General features: G+C 39.9%; 1 protein-coding gene and 1 long non-coding RNA gene across 20 annotated transcripts in view; one reads left to right on the top strand and one right to left on the bottom strand.

The window, feature by feature from the left end:
- The window catches only part of DMD (dystrophin), a 1,007,484-nt gene that overhangs the window by 58,567 nt on the left and 930,269 nt on the right, over positions 1–18,648 (bottom strand). For all 19 annotated transcript variants that reach the window (XM_021408144.1, XM_021408061.1, XM_021408111.1 and 16 more), the window contains 2 exons: positions 6,192–6,266; positions 867–1,068 (listed from right to left, as the gene is read on the bottom strand). In XM_021408144.1, the coding sequence (XP_021263819.1) occupies positions 867–1,068; positions 6,192–6,266 (277 nt within the window). The remainder of the gene's footprint in view (positions 1–866; positions 1,069–6,191; positions 6,267–18,648) is intronic.
- Positions 8,611–16,688, top strand: LOC110404177. The gene is made up of 3 exons (XR_002442093.1): positions 8,611–9,660; positions 11,559–11,670; positions 15,419–16,688. It is a non-coding gene; the product is annotated as an uncharacterized LOC110404177 (long non-coding RNA).

Below are 18,648 nucleotides of genomic sequence, written 5' to 3'. Positions count from 1 at the left end.
TCATGTCCTTCCATTTCTACACATGAATTTTATTTTGCCACAGTAATGAGCATGTCCGGCTGAAGGCAGCTGATAAGAACCTTAAAAAAACAAACACAAATGAAGTCTTCCACTGACATCTTGTTTCACTATATTCACTAAATACAAAAATCATGGCTTATTCTAAAATTAGCTTGCAGAACGTGTGTTGGTATTTATCTCTGCATTCTGAACAACATCACTAACCCACTGAATAGAACATTTTTTATTTTATTAAGGTAAATTTACTCTGTTGTATTTACACTGAAAGGAAGACTTTTTAAAATTAAATTTTACATGAAGAATTTCTCAAATCTCCTGACTGCTACGGGTTGTAAATGCATAAGATTACAGACGAAGCTCTTCCAGCTTTGAGCAAGGATTACAGATTGAAAGCTAGAGAAAACTGACAGCTCTGAAAATGTTTAGCACCCAGAAGTATAGACACATGCAAGAGTCTATATGATGTTGTTCATACTGTTGCTTCTTGATACTTCTCCTGAATTCCTTTATCTAAAAAATTTAAAAAGCCATGCAAAGCCATGACCAACAGGGGAGATACAGTCCTAGAATTGCTCCGAACACGGCAGTCTGTTCTGTTTTTGAGCTCACTCATTGCTTAGATTAATAAATCTAGTATTGCAAGCCCAATCAAAGGCTCAATCGATTGAGCTAAATGCAGCCATTAAGCCATTATGCTTCCTAAACTTTCACTCCAATTGCCATTTCTTCAGCTTCAAGCCATTCATATTTTATAATGCAGCAGCCATCTCATTGCCCTTTCTCCTCTCCCCTTGAGGTCTTGGGAAAGCTTTTCAGAGCACTGTGTTTACAGCACCCATACGTACGTGTCATAGACATTCAGCAGCCAGTTGAGGCACATGTCCACGCAGAGAGGAACATTGACTAGATTATTGTGCTCCTGTTCCAGTCGATCATAAATAGTGGTCAAGCAGTTAATGATCTGCAGGATATCCATTGGCTGGTCATTTTGCTTGAGGTTGTGCTGGTCCAAGGCATCACATGCAGCAGACAGATTCAGGAGATCCACTGTTAAAATACAAAAAAAATAAAGATTGCAGAGAGACAGCAGTTGTACTACCAGTATCCAAAAGGTAAATATAGATACAAAAGTTTGCTTGGGTTACATGTCTGGTCAGATAACATTTTATATCCTCTGCAAGTCGGGTGCAAGATCGGCTCCAAGACTCCTACAGGTGCACTGTTTATTCAGCTGTGGTCTTAGCAGTGTTTATAAAATGAATTTTTTTTTAGCCATAAAGTACCCATTATACTACTAGATTGAATGGAAATATCACATAAACTACAGTGTAAGTAAAAATTATGTGTTTCATGTTTTATGTTCCTACAGACAGGGTACTATTTGACAACTGTGTTCACTGTATGTGCTCTAAACATAGCACTCATCCTCAGCTTTCATGAGATGCATCACTCACTTCTTACAGAAGTCAAGAAATCTTCAGTGAACCAAATTCCACAAGGAAAACACAAACAAATCACAATGGAACTGGGCTCAATTTCTCTGCTACTTTTTCTCTGGGAAGAATATGGTAAAAAAGATTCCAGACCAGCTCCAAAATTTATTAGTAGAATTTATAAATCTTTAATTCTGATGAGTGTTTACATTTGTAAACACTTTTATGATATTATGGACTAAGACAAATGTAATACCTATCAGTCAATGCAAAACAGAGTTTTTCTGCTACTGATATTTAAAATCTTGTTTTCCATTCCAATTGAAGTCAGCTGTATTTTGAAATTTGGATGTCCATAGCAAAATAGAACATCCCTGTCTCAGCTCTTAAAAATATTCTTAATTTCTGAATAATAATATCAACAACAATTTCCTACTTTGGAGGACACCAAATCAAAGAGTTATGAGATGCTCAAAACAAAAGAAATCAGAAAAATGAGACTACCTGGGACAGTAGATCTTTCTGCTGCGATATGAAAACCCTTTGTAAATCTTTGCAAAGAACTTCTAGGGGCTGAGCAAAGGGGAGATGAAAGTCCAGATGCTGCTAGTCCTACCCATACCACGAGCAGTCACAAAGTGCAGCACAATTCAGTGTGCCTCAGGATAGTGGGGTTTGGCCCAAAGTGTACTGCCCAAAACCATCCTGAAAATTTGTTACAGAACTGGGAAATAAACTGACCCAACTACAAGACCAGTTTTTCTCTCACTGCAATAAAAATGCCTTTTATTGAGTCCTGGTAGGCTAAATGCAGAACCTCATACAGGAATTCTTTTTTAGAACTTCACGCAGCTTAAGGGCACGTGTGACAAATTCACACTTGAGAATACTAGAACACTACCAAAGATTAAACTGGCCCCTTGAAAAATACCTCAGCTACATGCAGGGCTGCTTGATAATGTTGCATTGATAGTATGCTGTGATTTTGGAACTGCCAAAAGAATTCTGGGAGTAGAAATTTCACCAAAAACCAGTGGGAACTTCTACAGATAAATCCCGTAAACACTTCTGAAAATTTCATCCTGGTGCCCGAGATACCCAGTGCTAGAGTGAGCATGGAAAGCCTAGAATGCTATCCCTAGTACTGTACCAAGAGATTTAACTTAGAATATGCTGTCTTACACAGGGCTTTATTACATTTTTTCAGTTTTCCACATTAGCATATGGATAGTTACTAAAAGAAAATATTTGGAATATTATGTTTAACCTACTAGCATATAAAATATAGCCATTCTAAGGTCAGTGTTATATCCTGCAAAAGCATATTTATCAGATCCATTCCAAAGAGTCATAACAAGATAATTTTCTTCTAGCAATTTATTAGCCAAACTGAAAATATAGCAATGCTTTCACAATACCTTTAATGCACAGCTTTAGGCTGAACTCTCAGTTCCTTTGAGACTGTGAATCAATGGTAATTAAATGAACCCCTCAGGCATCTGGGTGGCAGCTTAATTATACATCAGCTACTGCTAAACAGGGGTCATTCCACTTTGTGAAAGCTTTTCCCGCTAATAAGCAGAAACTTCTGAAAAGCCCTTCACCCTGCCTCTTCCTCAGCCACCTATCCTATCTTGAATTTAATGATGCATGCCCATCTTAACATAAGCAAGAAGTGTTTGCCACCAAGCTCCACTTTAGTGGACTTCTTTTCACGGGAAGAGCAGCTCTGGCCTTCACCAAGATAAACTCCTCCTCTCTCTTCCTCAGCACGTTTAAAGGAACGTGTTGGAGGCCCCTCGAGAACCAGTAATTGGTGTATTTTTTTCCTGGGAGCAAGCACTGAGCAAACACCGTGAATGGGGACTAGCCCAAACACATACTGAAGAGCTGCATATTCATGGACATGCAGTGATTTACAAATCTTTAATTATAATAAACCACATCACTTCATGTTTTGTGAATTTAATGGCTTGTCACTCTTCTCTTCTTTTCTATTTAAAATTCTGAAACCGACTCCAAAATTTGAGTGAACTGTACCTTCTAGCTTATTTTGAAACCCAAGTAATGTATATAAATATTTCTTTGGCCTTAAAGGCAAGAGTAAGAATGTCTACAGCTAGGCCAGCTTGTGGCTAGAATATAGAAAAAGTATAAAATATGACCTTGAATGACCAACCAGCTGAAGGCCAGAGGAGATATTTAAACAGGCAGGACAAGGTGTGCCATGGAGGTCGCATACTGAACTTCAGCAAAACTCAACATATGGCTGGTGATAAAAAAACATTAATGATGTTCTCAGATTTCAAGATCATCTCCTCTGTAACCTGATGCTGTTCGCTGATACATTAAAAATATATATTTAATGTAACCCGTATAAAATTTTTAAAAAAAAGCCTAACAGAAGTTCTTGAGTATTTTCTTTCACTGCATCACTCCAAGAAATGTTTGCAGACACATCACATTTTATTGACTTCACAATGTTCAGATGTGGTTTGCACTTATAGATCAGATCTTTAAAAGTAGCAAAGCAAGAAAGTCAATGTGCTTTGATGTGATTATCAAAGGAAACCATACATTAAAAAAAAACCCAACAAACGGTGCAGTAGTTAACCTGGCGTGCCCACAATAACTTTGAAGGCTGGAATGATAGAATCTCACACTCTCCTACAGTTACATTCTTCTAAAGTAACACAGTACACAAGCATTTATTTGTTAAGGATTACCATTTCCTATTATTATCCTTAACGTCGTAGTGTCTTAAAAGTTCACAGAGCTGATTTACAAACTGAGTTATTCTTGAACACAAATCTAAATATAGTTCATGTTTAAAAGTGTTTGTACTCTTGTGACTGAGAAATATAGGCTGCATTTCCACTTCTAGGGATTTTTATTGTACTCACACCATCAAGAGTTTGAAAACATTCCTCAGAAGGTAACACTGCCCTCCTTTTTATGCAGTTTGCAGAAAAGAATATATGTATACATATAGTTTTCAAACTCCTGCAATTTTAAAGCTGAAATAAAAAGTGAGAGCTGAGAGTAGCAGCTACTGCAGGTGGAATTCGGGCATTTGGGGCTATGTGTAGGAGTCCTGAAACCCAACACTGTGCTCTATTTCTTCTGGTGCCAAATTGCAGAAAAAGAATTTCGTAATTAGGTTTTTTTAATCTAGTTAAAATGAGTTCACAAGTGACACTGAAAACACAGAATACGCAAACACAAGAACAGTGTCTCCAAGCAAAAATATTTGCAAGAACAAAGACTGTTAACCAAATTCCTTAAATACTTCTCCTTAGTTACAAGAGTGAAGAATGTGCTAAAGTATTCAGTGTAAGCGCCACTGCATGCTTCCGAAAACATCCACACAGCAAATCTACCTAAGTGTAACCTAGAAAGACAAACTGATTTCAGTGCGTAATTACAGTTCCCCACTGTAAAGCCCAAGATGAGTGGAGAATTATTCAGTGGTAGAATAAAACTAATTACAGATAAAACAGGATGCAATGTTTTGCACTTTCAGCCTGCCCGTTAACACTTGTGCACTGCCAGCTAGTGAAACCCGTAATTCAAAAATTTTGATTCACTACTTCAGTGCTGCACTGATTACAAATATTTTTCACTGCGTATCGTTCCAGTTTCTTTATGCCATCTTTCCACGACTGTCATGAAAATATATTCAGAATTCTGATCATCAGCTATCAAAATTCAATCTTTGTCACAGTACCCATGCTGAAATCTTTAATTATCTTACAAGAATTTCCACTGACTGATTAATTTTGTGTTTTTCCTTTTTAAAAAAAAATAAATCCAGAGATTGTTCATTGGTGGAATTCACTCATAAGTCTAAAAGTAAACATGCTCAAAAACCTCGAGGTTTGACTCAGTTCCAGAAAGCGTGTGAGCACAAATCTAAACTTGAGATAAATCAGCAGCTGAGACATTTGCAACTGTGTCAGAAATTTAACCCTGTAATTAAATGCCAAATGTAGTCAATGTTAAAATATTTTAATAACCTTCTAAATTGTAATCCCTAGCAAACTCTGCTTTTGTAACTGATTGGTCTATCAAGAAAACTATGAGCAAATTATTTAGCCATTGGATTACAAGAAGCTGAAGCAGAAATGTAACTGAAGTGACAGGCAGTAAATGATACACCAGTTGCGAGAACTACAATGTCAGATCATGCACGTCATTACGACAGGACTGACTAGAGACTTTCAAACACAGCCAAAAGCTGGGTCGAAATGAAGCTAAATGCTTATTGTGATGATCTCACTGAAAGGCAGCAACCCCCCAAGGTCCAGGATTCAACCTAACAAACTATTAACAATTCCAGCTCTGGCACAGTTTTTCCTCTGGGCACTCATCGTTCCTATTACAGAACAATCCTGATTGTATGTTGAGCTGCAAAGTTGTGGCTGACGTGGGATGTGCCTTTAGTAATGAGCACAGAGAAAATACCAGGCTTAAGAGTGAAAAGATCAGGAATACATAGGGCATGTTCATTTTGTTCCTGATCCACTGTTTTGTCTCGTAAGTGCCTTGCACTTCTGGCTTGCTAGGAAGGTGCAAAGTAATGGCAGCAGCAGATGACTCGGGTGAGAGGTTTCTATACACTGGGGAGCAGCGGGGGGAGTGGAAGGAGTGTTTTACTACTTCTGGAAATTGCAAATAAGCTCATGGCTTGGTACTGAAGTCTTCCTGGCAGCTGCTGCCACACAGGCAGGTACTTACAGCAGAGGGCTTTCTGCAGCCTGCGGAGCTTCATGGCAGTTCTGTATGCTGAGAACCTGACATTGTTCAGGTCCGCTGTTGAGGAAAAACATCAGAAAAAGAGATTAGCTTCGTATCTTAGAAATTACCAGACTCATGATGACGCTGTTCACCTGAACTCAAACATTACAATCAGCGGTTCAAAGAACAGAGCAAAAAATGGTATGTTAGAAACCATACTTCACTGAGCAAATGCACTCAAACCTTGGCAATCAATCATTCAAAAGAAAATCAGCGAGTCCTAGAGGCTTACTTCCGTTCTTTCAAAGGTGCTGAACTTAACAGTACTTGAAAGGACACAACCAGCAACTGCAGTAGGGTTGACTGAAAACACCATAGCCTTTCCAGGGTAGGTAGTTTAAGAGATAAGGCTCCAGATCTCCTGCCTCCTTCCCTGTCTGAGGCGCAGAGCCAGACTGTTTGCAGGCAGCCAGAAGCAAAGAGCCCTGCACAGGAAAATGCAGGCAACTCTCAGCTATGGCTGAGACTCTACAGAACAATGCAACATTTGTGCTTCCCAACCTAAACAGACACCAGCATGCCCTGAGAGGAACACTGCTCCCAGCAGGGAGCCAGCAAGGTGAACTTCCATGACGCCCTTGGAAACTGCAGGGAGCAGGCTGAAGAACACGAGCGACCTAGGTCCAGTTTCACTGCAACCTCCTCACGTGGCTCACAAAACCAGATCATCAGCAACAGCCCTTGTTACAGAAGGAATAGTTTGCCCACAGATTCTCAGGACACTGTAGAAAGAAGGTGGCCACATACCCAACCAGCAGTACGCTGAGCAGAGAAATCTCCTGGCACAGGGGAGGCTCGGTCAAGGCTATGTGAACACTGCTCAACACTTGCCCCCAGCAAGATACAGCAACTGTTTGGCAGCCTAAGAAGTAAACGCTAGACAAGACTGAAAAGAAAGGAGGGATTTCAAATAAAATGTGTCTTGGACCTAATCCGACCAGGAAGCTGGATTTGCATCTTTCTCTGCCATCTGTCTGTGAAACCAGACTGAAGACAATGTGCCTACTCTGATCTAGTCCCTGGGTTTTGCTGAAAGCAGCCTTGGGTAAACCTACTTACAACAAGAATGAAGATAAATTTACTGAGAGTGAGGTCAGAGCTAGCACGGCTGCATTCCTGCTGGTGCCTCAGCCAGCTCAGTTACAAGTAGGCCTGGCACACCAGCACCACGCTGGAGGTAGGCCGCTGCTTACACTCTTCAGGAGCAAACCCAAGGTGTGGAAGCAAGTGCCCCGCTCCAGCAAAGGGCTTTTGTTCAGGTGAGCAGATCAACAGATACTTAAACCAAATACAGCTGCAAGCTGGTGACTTCATCAAAGGCAGCGAAGAGCCCCCCCTCAGCTTTATCTACCCCCTAGGCACAGCCACCCAGCTGATGAGCGCTCCAGGCTGCCCCCACTGTACCACTGTGACCTTTAACGGCCTACGCACACCAACATGGGCCCCGTGTGCTGAGGGGTTTCAGAACCCAGCAACGCTGCTTGGTGTGTTTACTTTACAACTGCTGATGAAACCAGGGGGCCTATGGAGTTAATGATGAGGCAGCATTTTGAAAATGTAAACTCCTTTTTTAAGTAAAAAAAGAACACTAAAAGCAATAACATTGGCTCACAACAGAGGTCCATTTGGCCTAATCACTATAATACCTCCAAGCCTTGCAGACTCTTAGAGATGGAATATTACAAAAAGCAGGGCAAATACAAGAACAGCGCTGAGGTGCTGTAAAGGTGTTTGCAATTGGGTAGTTTGGGTATAACTATCCCAGCATCATTTGCAATGCTGTGCAGGTATAGGCAGCAGAGGGAATATAGTCTCAATTACACAAATTTTAATTAAGCTATTCCAAATGAGTAATTTGAGGTCTGATAATTCAGTAATTTTTAATACCTTAATAAAGGCTGGCAAGTGTTTCTAAAACACGTCTTACAGCAGAAGGGGAACTTTCAGCTTTGTATATCATTTCTTTTTCTTTGCACAGTTCCATACACCGTTTTAATAGGTGGTTCTCCTGGGCACTGTTCCTGCTAGCTCACTCTCACAATTATCTTGACAGGTCCAGAAGCCTTAATGTGTGGAATAAAGTGTGCAATTTAAATAAAGGAACTTAATTTGCCTTTAAGGGAAATTAATAAAGCAGTCCCTTGTAAACACACCGTGCCTTCCATTACATTTTGTACTCTTGTTGTAAGGCTACACTTGCATTCCGGAAAACTAATAAAAAATTCCAAGTTGTGGTAATTTTACTTGTTAAAATTAAGACCAAACAAAAAGTAATTGGAATGGAAGCTCATCTATACTAGATTATGACAAAATGAACAAGTCTTCCCTGAATTTTAACTGTGTATTCTGAAAAACCTTCTCTGCTTATTATTTACATTTTTTAAAGTATTAGCAAATATATATACACGTACTGCAGAACTTAATCAGGGCAGAAGGTACTATCCATGAGGACATTTAATCTTCAAAATGCTGTAATATACATCTATTTTTCTGTATATTTAACCCACCCTGAATTTCTTATCAACCATACTGACACTTCTGCCAAGAAGTATCTGCTGTAAATGACCAAGAAGCAACGGCTAGAGCTATTTTCATAGGCCTCATGGCAGGGTCTGGGAAAGCAGTGGCAATGTTATCTTTTAAATGCTGAGGCCGTGTAGCTGCAGGGTGCTTCTACTCACACCTTCTCTTACCAGCATTAGCCCATGCCCACTTTTTGTTCTGATGTCAACTGCCCACCTTCTGTCCTTGTTAGCGGCCACCACCTGGATGGCTCTCTGATCATGTGTGGACAGTCATTTGCTATATCACTGCCACTCTGTATCACATCTTTGACTTGGGTTTTAGCACCTTCACTTTAAATTTGAGACTCCTTTAAATGCATTTTCTGACCTCACTCTCAACCCAGTTGTGTTTGTACCTTTCATCTGCCTCTTCTTCCATTTCAGCAACTTTACTATATTCTAGCTATTTTAAATCCCAAAGAAGGCCAATAATAAGTGGTTTTACGGCTCCTGAAAGACAAGTGTAATAGCATTTTGTAAGTATAAGACAGGAATGAGAATTTTGACTATGACTGCAAAGGAAGGAAGATTGTTCCTTGGAGAGAGCAATACAGTGAATGTTCACAGAACCACAGCATGGCTGGGGTTGGAAGTGACCTCTGGAGGTCACCTGGTCCAATCCTTGCTTCAGTATGGCCATCCAGAGCAGGTTGCCTGGCAACATGTCCAGGTGGCTTCTGCAGATCTCCAAGGAGGAGTCTGCACATCTCTGGGCAACCTGTGCCAGTGCTCCATCATCTACACAGCACAGAAGTGCTTCCTGATGTTCAGATGGAGCCTCTTGCCCTGGCACTGGACACCACCAAAGAGCGCTTCATTTCATCTTCAATGTACTCTCCCTTCAGGTATTTACTCACATTCTTAAGACCACCCCCAAGTCTCCTGTAGGCTGAACAGTCCCAGCTCTTTAACCCTCTCTTCAAAGGAGAGGTGCTCCAGTCCCTTCATCATCTCGGTGATCAATCGAGGCATAGGTGGTTATCCCTGATAGTAAGGAGGGGCCAGCACCTAACAGTAAACCTCAAGAAGTTCAACAAGGCTAAATCCAACGTCCTGTTCCTTGGTCAGGGCAATCCCAAGCACAAACAGACTAGGTGGAGAATGGATTGAAAGCTGCCCGAAGGAGAAGGACTTGGGAGTACTGGTTGATAAGAAGCACAACATGAACAGCATTGCTGCCCAAAACGCCAAACATATCCTGGGCTCCATCAAAAAAAGCATGATCTGCCTGTTGAAGGAGGGGATTCTCCCTTGCTGATCTACTCTCATGAGACCCCAACTGGAGTATTGCAAACAGCTCCAGGGGCCCCAACATAAGGATTTGGACCTGTTGGAGTGAATCAGGAGGGCAGCCACGAGGGTCATCTGATTGCTGGCACACCTCTCCTATGAAGATAGACTGAGAGAGTTTGGGTTGTTCAGTCTGGAGAAGACAAGGCTCCAGAGAGGGATATAGCAGCTTTCCAGTACCTAAAGAAAGCCTACAGGAAAGCTGTAGGAGGTGTGCTGTGTTAAGATAAAAGGCTTTAAGCCAAAAAACAGTAGATTTAGAGTAGATATTGGGAAGAAATCATTCATGATGAGGGTTGTGGAGCACTGGAACAGGTTGCAAAGAAGAAGCTTGGGATGCCCATCCCTGTAGTGCTCAAGGCCAGGTTGGATGGGGCTTTGGGCAGTCTGATCTAGTGGAAGGTGTCCCTGCCCAGACAGATGGTTTAGATGGTTTTAAGACCCCTTCCAACCCAAGCCAATACGTGATTCTATGATTCTGTGCTTAAGGAACTCCATATGAACCTTGCACTGAACTCCCTTATTTTGATACCTTTCTCCTCTGCAACTTAATTATTAGTTTTTTATAACTGTATTCCTATGGAACTGCTGGTGGTGCTTTTCCTGCACCCGAGCTACTGCTGGGAAGAATACACGGCTCCACAGAACAGAGAGTGGAAGCCAAGCTCTCCTCTAATTGGGCTCAAAATGCTTTCCTTGGTGGTGTATGACTCCAGTTAAATGAAATGTACAACATAAGACTGTCAAGCAATGAGGCTTGGTAACTCTGCTTGATATCGTTAGTGGTAACGTCACCATTAACAGCAATGAAGAAAACCTAGAGTAAGGCAGCATAAGGCACTGCTTGGCTGCCAGCCAGACATTACTGCTGGGAATGTGCGGAGGAGGGAGGAATGAGGCACAAGCAGCAGTAATCTTCCAAGGTTTTATAAAAACATTAGCAGCTCATCCTTTCCTGTGTTTTTTTTTTTTTTTCCTTTCTGGGAAAAACTGGATGCCTTCCACACTCCCAAACAGACTAGTAACAAGCTTTTGCCACCTCTGAGCAGGTAGAAAAGCTAAATACACCGAGTATGCTTTTCTCCAGCCTTTCCTCCAACACCTAGGAAGAGCGCACAGCCTCGTATTCCACATGAGGTGATCAGAGGTCTGAAAAGCCCTTGGAGTACACTAGACTTTTGCAGGTTGTTTTACAATACAGCAACTCCAGCCCTAGTCCTCACTGCTTGAAAGGTAACTTTCACACATCAAAAAGATGTAGATGCTCAAGAGCATAATCTGCTTTTGTGTTCTGAAATAATCATGTAGTGGAAAAGGCCACCTGCCCCCTGGAAACAAACAGACCAAGGAAAAGGTCACACTGCAGTATTTGGTGACACTAGTATTTATGCCCAGAAGGGATGAGGAAGAGTGGTTCTCCACCACTCAGCCATGAACAAACTCTCTGTTCAAGGGTGTACGAATACTTATGAGGAAGAAGTCTGAGGATTACGCTACAGAAGACCTGTAAGACACGGCAGATGCTGAGGCTTTAGCAGCAATGAACAATTCCCACCTACACATCAGTAAGTTCTCTCCAAGATTTTCCCCAGCTTCTAACACAGCTCTCTCGCTGTTGTGAAAGGGTTCCAAGCGTTAAGGTATAAATGACCCTCGAAATTAGGAAATCTCCTTTTGCTGCTTTCTTCTTCTCATTATAGAAATGACAAGCTCCTCCACTTGTTGCGCAGCATCTAATGCGGTGGGGAGAAAGTTATCTAGAAAACTGATTTCCTCCACCAGGCACCATGAAGTGCCTACAAATTATTCCACAAGCAACTTTAAGGAAAAAGACTTCAAATTGTTGATAGGAAGAACTAAAATCAGAACTATTGTTGAAAAACAATCAGACAATTAAATCCAATTAATCTTATCCAATTAACCTCTTCTGCATAATTCTGCAAGTAGAGAGAAATCTCAAAATGTAAGGGCTATGCTTTTCCTCAAAAGAGCTAAAACAGCATCATCAACACATTTTTCAAGGCTGTATTTCCATAGAATTCAGAAACAGCAGTAATTACACACAGCAGATCCTTTTGACAGCAGCTAATCAGGTAAAAATCACTCAGTTGAGAAGTGGTCCATGATTTGCATCATAAATTTGAACCACCTGCTGGAGCATCCCACTTGCTACTGACACAGTATCAACAAATAAGATGTTGCAGAATCTTGTTCTTAATTCATCCATGCTGAATTTCAGACTATACACTGGGATATGAATACTGTATTAATAGTAAAATCCTCATATTCTTGATCATTTTATCACATGAAATAAGATGGCAGGCATTTCGAAGTAATAAAAAAATTGAGAAACGTCCAGTCTGGAAGGACATTTGCTTTGATTGTTATACATTTTAAGTAATGTGTTTTAACTGAATTGCTTTCCATGGATATTCTTAAAAAGACTAATCACACGACAGTAGCTCCAGCTGCCGTTAGTGCTGAATGACTGGGATGTTTCATTTGACCATGTACTGCCCTCTAACACAGCTGATCTGACTGAGTGTTTAAAAGCTCTGGGACAGGCCAAACTATCTCCTGCCAGAGGTAGCTGATAATAATTTGTCTCACACACACAAGGTATTTCTGAAGACCTTTCTACCTGGACACCACCACCTTTTTAGTTTAGGGGGGGATCACTTTTCTACATTATTGCGACTCTTATTACAATCACTTTTCATTGATTTTTAACTGAACAACACAGTCATTTCACTTGATTTTACTGACACTAAGTTTTTCACTGCCTGGACGCCACCCAACTGAAAAGAGTAGTTACATGCTTCAGGTGATAACTACCATCTCAAGAGTTAAATTTGTCAAGTTAACAACTAAATTCATTGAAATAAATTAGATCTCATCAAGTCATATCCTCATTTGGCCATGCTCATCAAATCCTAATCTTAATTTGGCAAGATTTACAGGGTTTTTGTTTTGATCTCACTTGTTTGCAAGGAAAAAAATGTGAACCTGCATTGATACTCTTCAAAATCTGGAAGTAGTATTTCACCGTAGCTTGTGACATACTCAAATAGCTGTTTATAAATAAAATGCTAGCAGTGGATAAACTATTTTGGGAATTAATTACATGTCACTGCTGTCTCTGACAACGCGTACCTAACAAACTTAAAAGCAGTTTACAGTACAATCCTGAATGGATTATAATTCCACTACCAGCCACTAAACCTTCATGTGTTTCATCAGACTGTATGTAATAGCATCCTGACTTTCCAGGAAGTTTCATCTCATATCAACTCAATAGTGCTGCGATTCCCTGACCAGTTGATTAGAGTGCTGATTATCTTCCTGCTACCCAAAACCTCCATATAGATCTTATAATGATGCTTACAGTGACATATATTGCCTCCGTAGGAGTTGTGATTTAAAAATGTAAGCAAGACAAATGCATAAAGGAAAGAAATTAATCAAAGAAACATTGCTTAATATCATTTGAGTTCTAGCCACTGACTTATGATAATAATAATTAATTCTATCATTAACATTGCTTTGAGGATAAATAATGGTAAGCAGTGCTGTTATATATACAGACAAACAGCTTAACCACTGTCCATGAAGTCACAGGGCAGGACGTGTTATAAACAGTCCACCAAGTAGAACATTCAACAGTGTGTCTGCAAATTAATGAGTGAGTGGAAGGCACGCAGGGCACTGAAGAGCTACTGACTGCATCTAGACCGAGAAGTGGATGAACAGCACGTGTCAGCATCCCAGTTACCTGATCAGTTGACATGGCCTTTGGAAATTTATTTTTATTTTGTAATGGCTTTTCCTCACCAAAATTGTGAGAAAGGATACGATGTTCACCTGGGTTATACCCCATTATGGAGTTAGAATGTAGTCAGTTTCCAGTCAGGTCAGCAGTTCTTCCTGTATGCTAGCTGAGATGTAGTCTTAATGAAATAAACAAACAGCAAACAAGCAACTTCAAAATTATTAAGGAATGGTATTCATTTGCAAGCCAAGAAGGTAATACTCTTGAGCAAAACATTCCCATATGGCTAACTGTTCCACAGCAGAACATTACTTTGCTCGTTCTCTTTCATTTCCTCCTTCACTGCTAATACACCTCTGGCTTAATTGTCAAGAGACGCAGGGTCCTTGAAACACAATGATCCCTACCACTGGTAGTACATCAGCAAATTATGGCTTCCCTGCTTTAGCTACGTGTAATGACTACCTGTCTGCATAGAATGCGGTCACACACTTTACAAAGATGACATTCTCTAGGTCTGACAACTACCCAAGGGTGTTAGAGCCCAAGTAATCCTATTTTCCCAAATGAAAAAATTTATTATGCAGATTACAATTCAGTGGTATCAGTGGATAAGCAACATTTTAAAAAAGATTGTATGTACCGACTCTTTGGATTTCAGTAAAATCAGGTAACTTATTTGTGATATGCATGTCTTCTTAATACAAACATGCAAACCCATTAGATGAATATGAATAAAATCTCAGAGAAAAGCAACAGATAGTGTAATAGCTCTGTGATAAATAAGCAGAGGCTTTTTTTAATGGCAAAGAAGGACAGTTTAACCTCTTCAGACAGCTTTTCAGAAGGACAAGTCAAAATGCACAAACTGAAAAGGGCAGCAATGTTTATCTTCTTGGTCACTCATTGTTAGTAGCTCACTCTTTTATGGAGCAGCCAGTCACAAGATCAACACAGCGGCTGCTGCCGAAATTCTGGTGGCTGTTCAGAAAGTACCTCCCAGCATTCTCTCACCTCGTGTTGAGCAAATGAGACATTTCTTCCAAATACACCATGGAGAACCGCCTCCCTCACACTCCAAATTAAATGGAAAGCTGTCACTAGCTGCAGTGCACTGGAGTCTGCAAGGGTGTGGGTGTTTTGTTTTTTTTTCCCCCCACCCTCATGTCTTACCTTGGGGAATTAGGAGAGAGAAACAGATGCATCCCAACTGCATCCTACTACTGCAATTACTGTTTGCAGAGACACTGAGGAAACTCATCCTGTCATCCCACAGGAAGGCTGGAGGAAGGGGACACTAACAGTATGGGATGGCAAACCAAGCTCTCCTGGGCCACCGCTACTAAGGTTAGAGTCATTTTCAGCTTAAAGGCAAAATGCTATCATTCGGAGCTAAGCTGTCTGCAATTAAATCTTCACTCTCAGAAGTGAAACTCAAAAAGAATAAAAAAAAGCAGTCACAGTCTACTTTGATTTCTGTTCTTCTTGTCTCAAAGGTCCTTGAATTCTCCGGGACAACAAAATAATGCAAATTCTCATTTCAGCGATGCCCTGGAGCCATCACGAAAGACGAGAAAACGTGTAAGGAGGCTGTAAAAGAACAGTGCAGAAAGAAGACCTGCTGCAGGGGAGCTGCTCTTGGAAAGAAAAGCAGCCGGAGCAGTTCTGGGTACTTTGAAGACTTCCAGAAGGAAGTATGAAGAGAAAAGGGGAGTGGTTCCTAACAGCGTTGCACAAACTGGGGGGAAGTGTGAGCAGCTGAGCCTTGGAGACTCACACATCACTGATTTTTACTACCTCTCCTATTTCAGCATTTGTTTTTTCTCTGTGTTCTTCATTTACATAACTAGTCAATCTGTATCAACATCTGGTAGATAAATTACATGATACAGCTAAGGTCATCACTGCAATTACCTATTGCCACTTCCATTTGACCATTAAACAACAATTATGTCATTTCATATTGATGGTTCGTTATGTAACTTTAAGTAACCATAACTTTAAATGAAGAGTGAAATTGCCAAACTTGAGTCAGCAATAGATGCTTCATTAAAACTGACAAAATTGCTACGTTGTTGAAATAATAAAGAGAAGCAGTCCAGAGCAAGCACTTCAGCTTCTTAAAAGGAAAAGCTTATGTTTAAAGAACAACCAGGTAAAAATTTCCAATACACACACTAACTTTCAAATGAAGTATTTTACAGTTATTAAAAATATCTTTATAAATAGCCTCATTTCAGCAAATGAGAGGGAAGAGAATCTGAGAATACTTCCTTTGTGGGCAGGTTATTTTACAATTTCTTCCTGCAGCTTCTTTCTGCTTTCTGTGATGCAGTCTGTCCTGGAGACAGGATACTGGACTGTTGGACTGACAACCCGATGAGGTACTGCAATTTACCTCAAGTAATTTACCTTCATTTTTATAAACACCCAAACCCCTAAAAACAATGCCGGGAAAAATAAGCTTGAAACCTGGAATTCATCCATTTGAGCAAAGTGTGCTGTGGTAATTTCTAGGTGTATGAAGTGGATATGTGAAGAATAAAGCCAACATTACTTCTCCTTTTACAAGAAGTCTTGTATTGTGCCTAGTTGCGTCTTCCTCACTCTCTTAAAAATTAAGCTTTCAGTAATCTGGAAGAATTTCAATTAGATGCAAAGATCCCCTAGCAAATTACAATACACTGGAATCAATTAAAGTGTGGTGAATTTACAGAAAGGCAACACATCCGTCAGTACCTGGGATGTACAGAAAGCTCTATCTCATCGCTCAATTGCTCCCCACGGGCTAAATGTAGGAGTTGGAAAATGGAAATAAACATTCTTGACAGCACCGATGTGCTTGGTCTCACTTTTTTGCATTTACCTGGATTGTAGAATTCATGTTTTCTACCAGATTTTTAAAATGCATATGTACTAAGCTCCTTACTAGCTTCTCCATATGAATAAGAAGCAAAATTTGGATCCTGCTGTGGGGAAAAATAATAGGATCTAATGAGTATGCAATACAAAATCGACTTTAATAATATCTTTTCAGATACAGTATTACTGAACAATCTGAAAAGACTTGAAACATCCCATTATTACCGTTTTGACCTGAGGCAAAGAAAAGCACTGAAAACACATCAAGGCTTCCATTCAAGACTAAACGGGTTATGCTTGTATCGTGCAATTTATATGAGAGTTAGGCAATGATGAATATACCCAATTCAAAAATAAAATAAAATGGTAGGTTATTCAGTAGCACTTTTTTCAAAGCTTTATCCTATGTGGCAGTGCACAAAGAATCAGTTTGTTTAATCTGTTTTGTACACATGTACAAACACCTAAGTTTAGTAATAAAAGCACCTATTACACATACTGCGTTAAAATCAGTGATGATTCCATATTAATAAGCACTTGGTCCCAGCCCAAAAAAAGAAGTACGATCAGCCAGAAAGAATACTGCCCTAGTGGACGTTACTTTCACTTGAAAACAGCAGGATTTTAAAAGAAAAAACAAAAAAACAAAAAAACAAGAGAGACAAAATCTGCCTAAACATGTTCCTTCTTTATGCAATAAGCGATGAGGATGTCTTCAAATCTTGACATCCAGGTGATACTTACAGTGATAAAATCTCAGTTAAACTAAATCCAACCTGACTTCAACAGTCACACATCATTTGAACTGTTGACCTGAACCAACCAGGAGACTTTTTTCCCCTCGCATAGAGCTACTTCTTGACTTCTTGATTATTCCAGACTACTGTAACTGAAATACCAGAAAGAAATCCCAGAAGAAAAGCAGTTTCAACAGGACTTCAGGTCTGACCAGCAACAGTATCAGAGATATCATGTCATCTCTGGATCAAAATGAGCTACAGAGTTGGAGTGCGGTTCAATTAACAGGTAAGTGTTTGAGGATCTACCCGTATTAAAGAGACATCAGCATGCACAACTGCTATTTGCCCTGAATCCTTTAAACCACTCGCTTCCAGAGCAGAATTATAAAAGAGGCAAACAGGGCAATATGTTATAATTAAGTGGCAAGTCAACACTTGTCTGCTTTTGCATTTTGTTAGCCTGAATTCACACATCTTCTATCCCTTTCTGATATACAGAGCTGTCTTCTGGTTAATTTTTAAACAAATTGCTGCCACAGTGTTAATATTACAAGGAAAAAACATTCACACTTCCATTCCACTTTATTATATCACAAACAGCTTGGATATACCTTTACTGCAGAGCACTGAAGACATACCTGAGTTAGCTTGAAATAGATCAGTTTATCTACTGAAAACAGTCTAATTATGCCAGCATAGAGTTTAGCAGAAGATAATTTTAGTTATTTTTCACCATAGTAAATAAACCCACACCAAATGCTAGATTTGAGTGCCTTAGTACTAAAGCTGGCTTGTTTAAAAGCTGTTTTATGTATTTGCGGTATACAGACATAACCTCCTTCTTGAATGAAGCATATTGAATGATATTTCTTTTAGAGAAATAGCTTAATTTTTATTATACCCTCCATTACTTATTAACAGGACCATTAAAAGCAAATAGTTAGCTATTAAATAGTATGCCAAGCAGCCTATACTAGAGTGTAGATTGACCTATTGTATCTCATAGATATGCTTCTGTTACTAAAGTCCAAAGCCGCTAAAAAATTAAAAACAAAAAAAAAAAAACAAAAAAACCCAACACAAAAGCCCACCAGGGAGGCGCATCTGAAGTCATAATAAGCATGCAATTTGGGTATTCAAAATGACATCATGACAGCTGCCATGCATTTTGA

This window comes from Numida meleagris, chromosome 1, assembly GCF_002078875.1.
Source record: "Numida meleagris isolate 19003 breed g44 Domestic line chromosome 1, NumMel1.0, whole genome shotgun sequence".
Classification (NCBI taxonomy): domain Eukaryota; kingdom Metazoa; phylum Chordata; class Aves; order Galliformes; family Numididae; genus Numida; species Numida meleagris.
The sequence above is the reverse complement of the archived record's forward strand: the minus strand, read 5'-3'. Positions and strand labels throughout refer to the sequence as shown.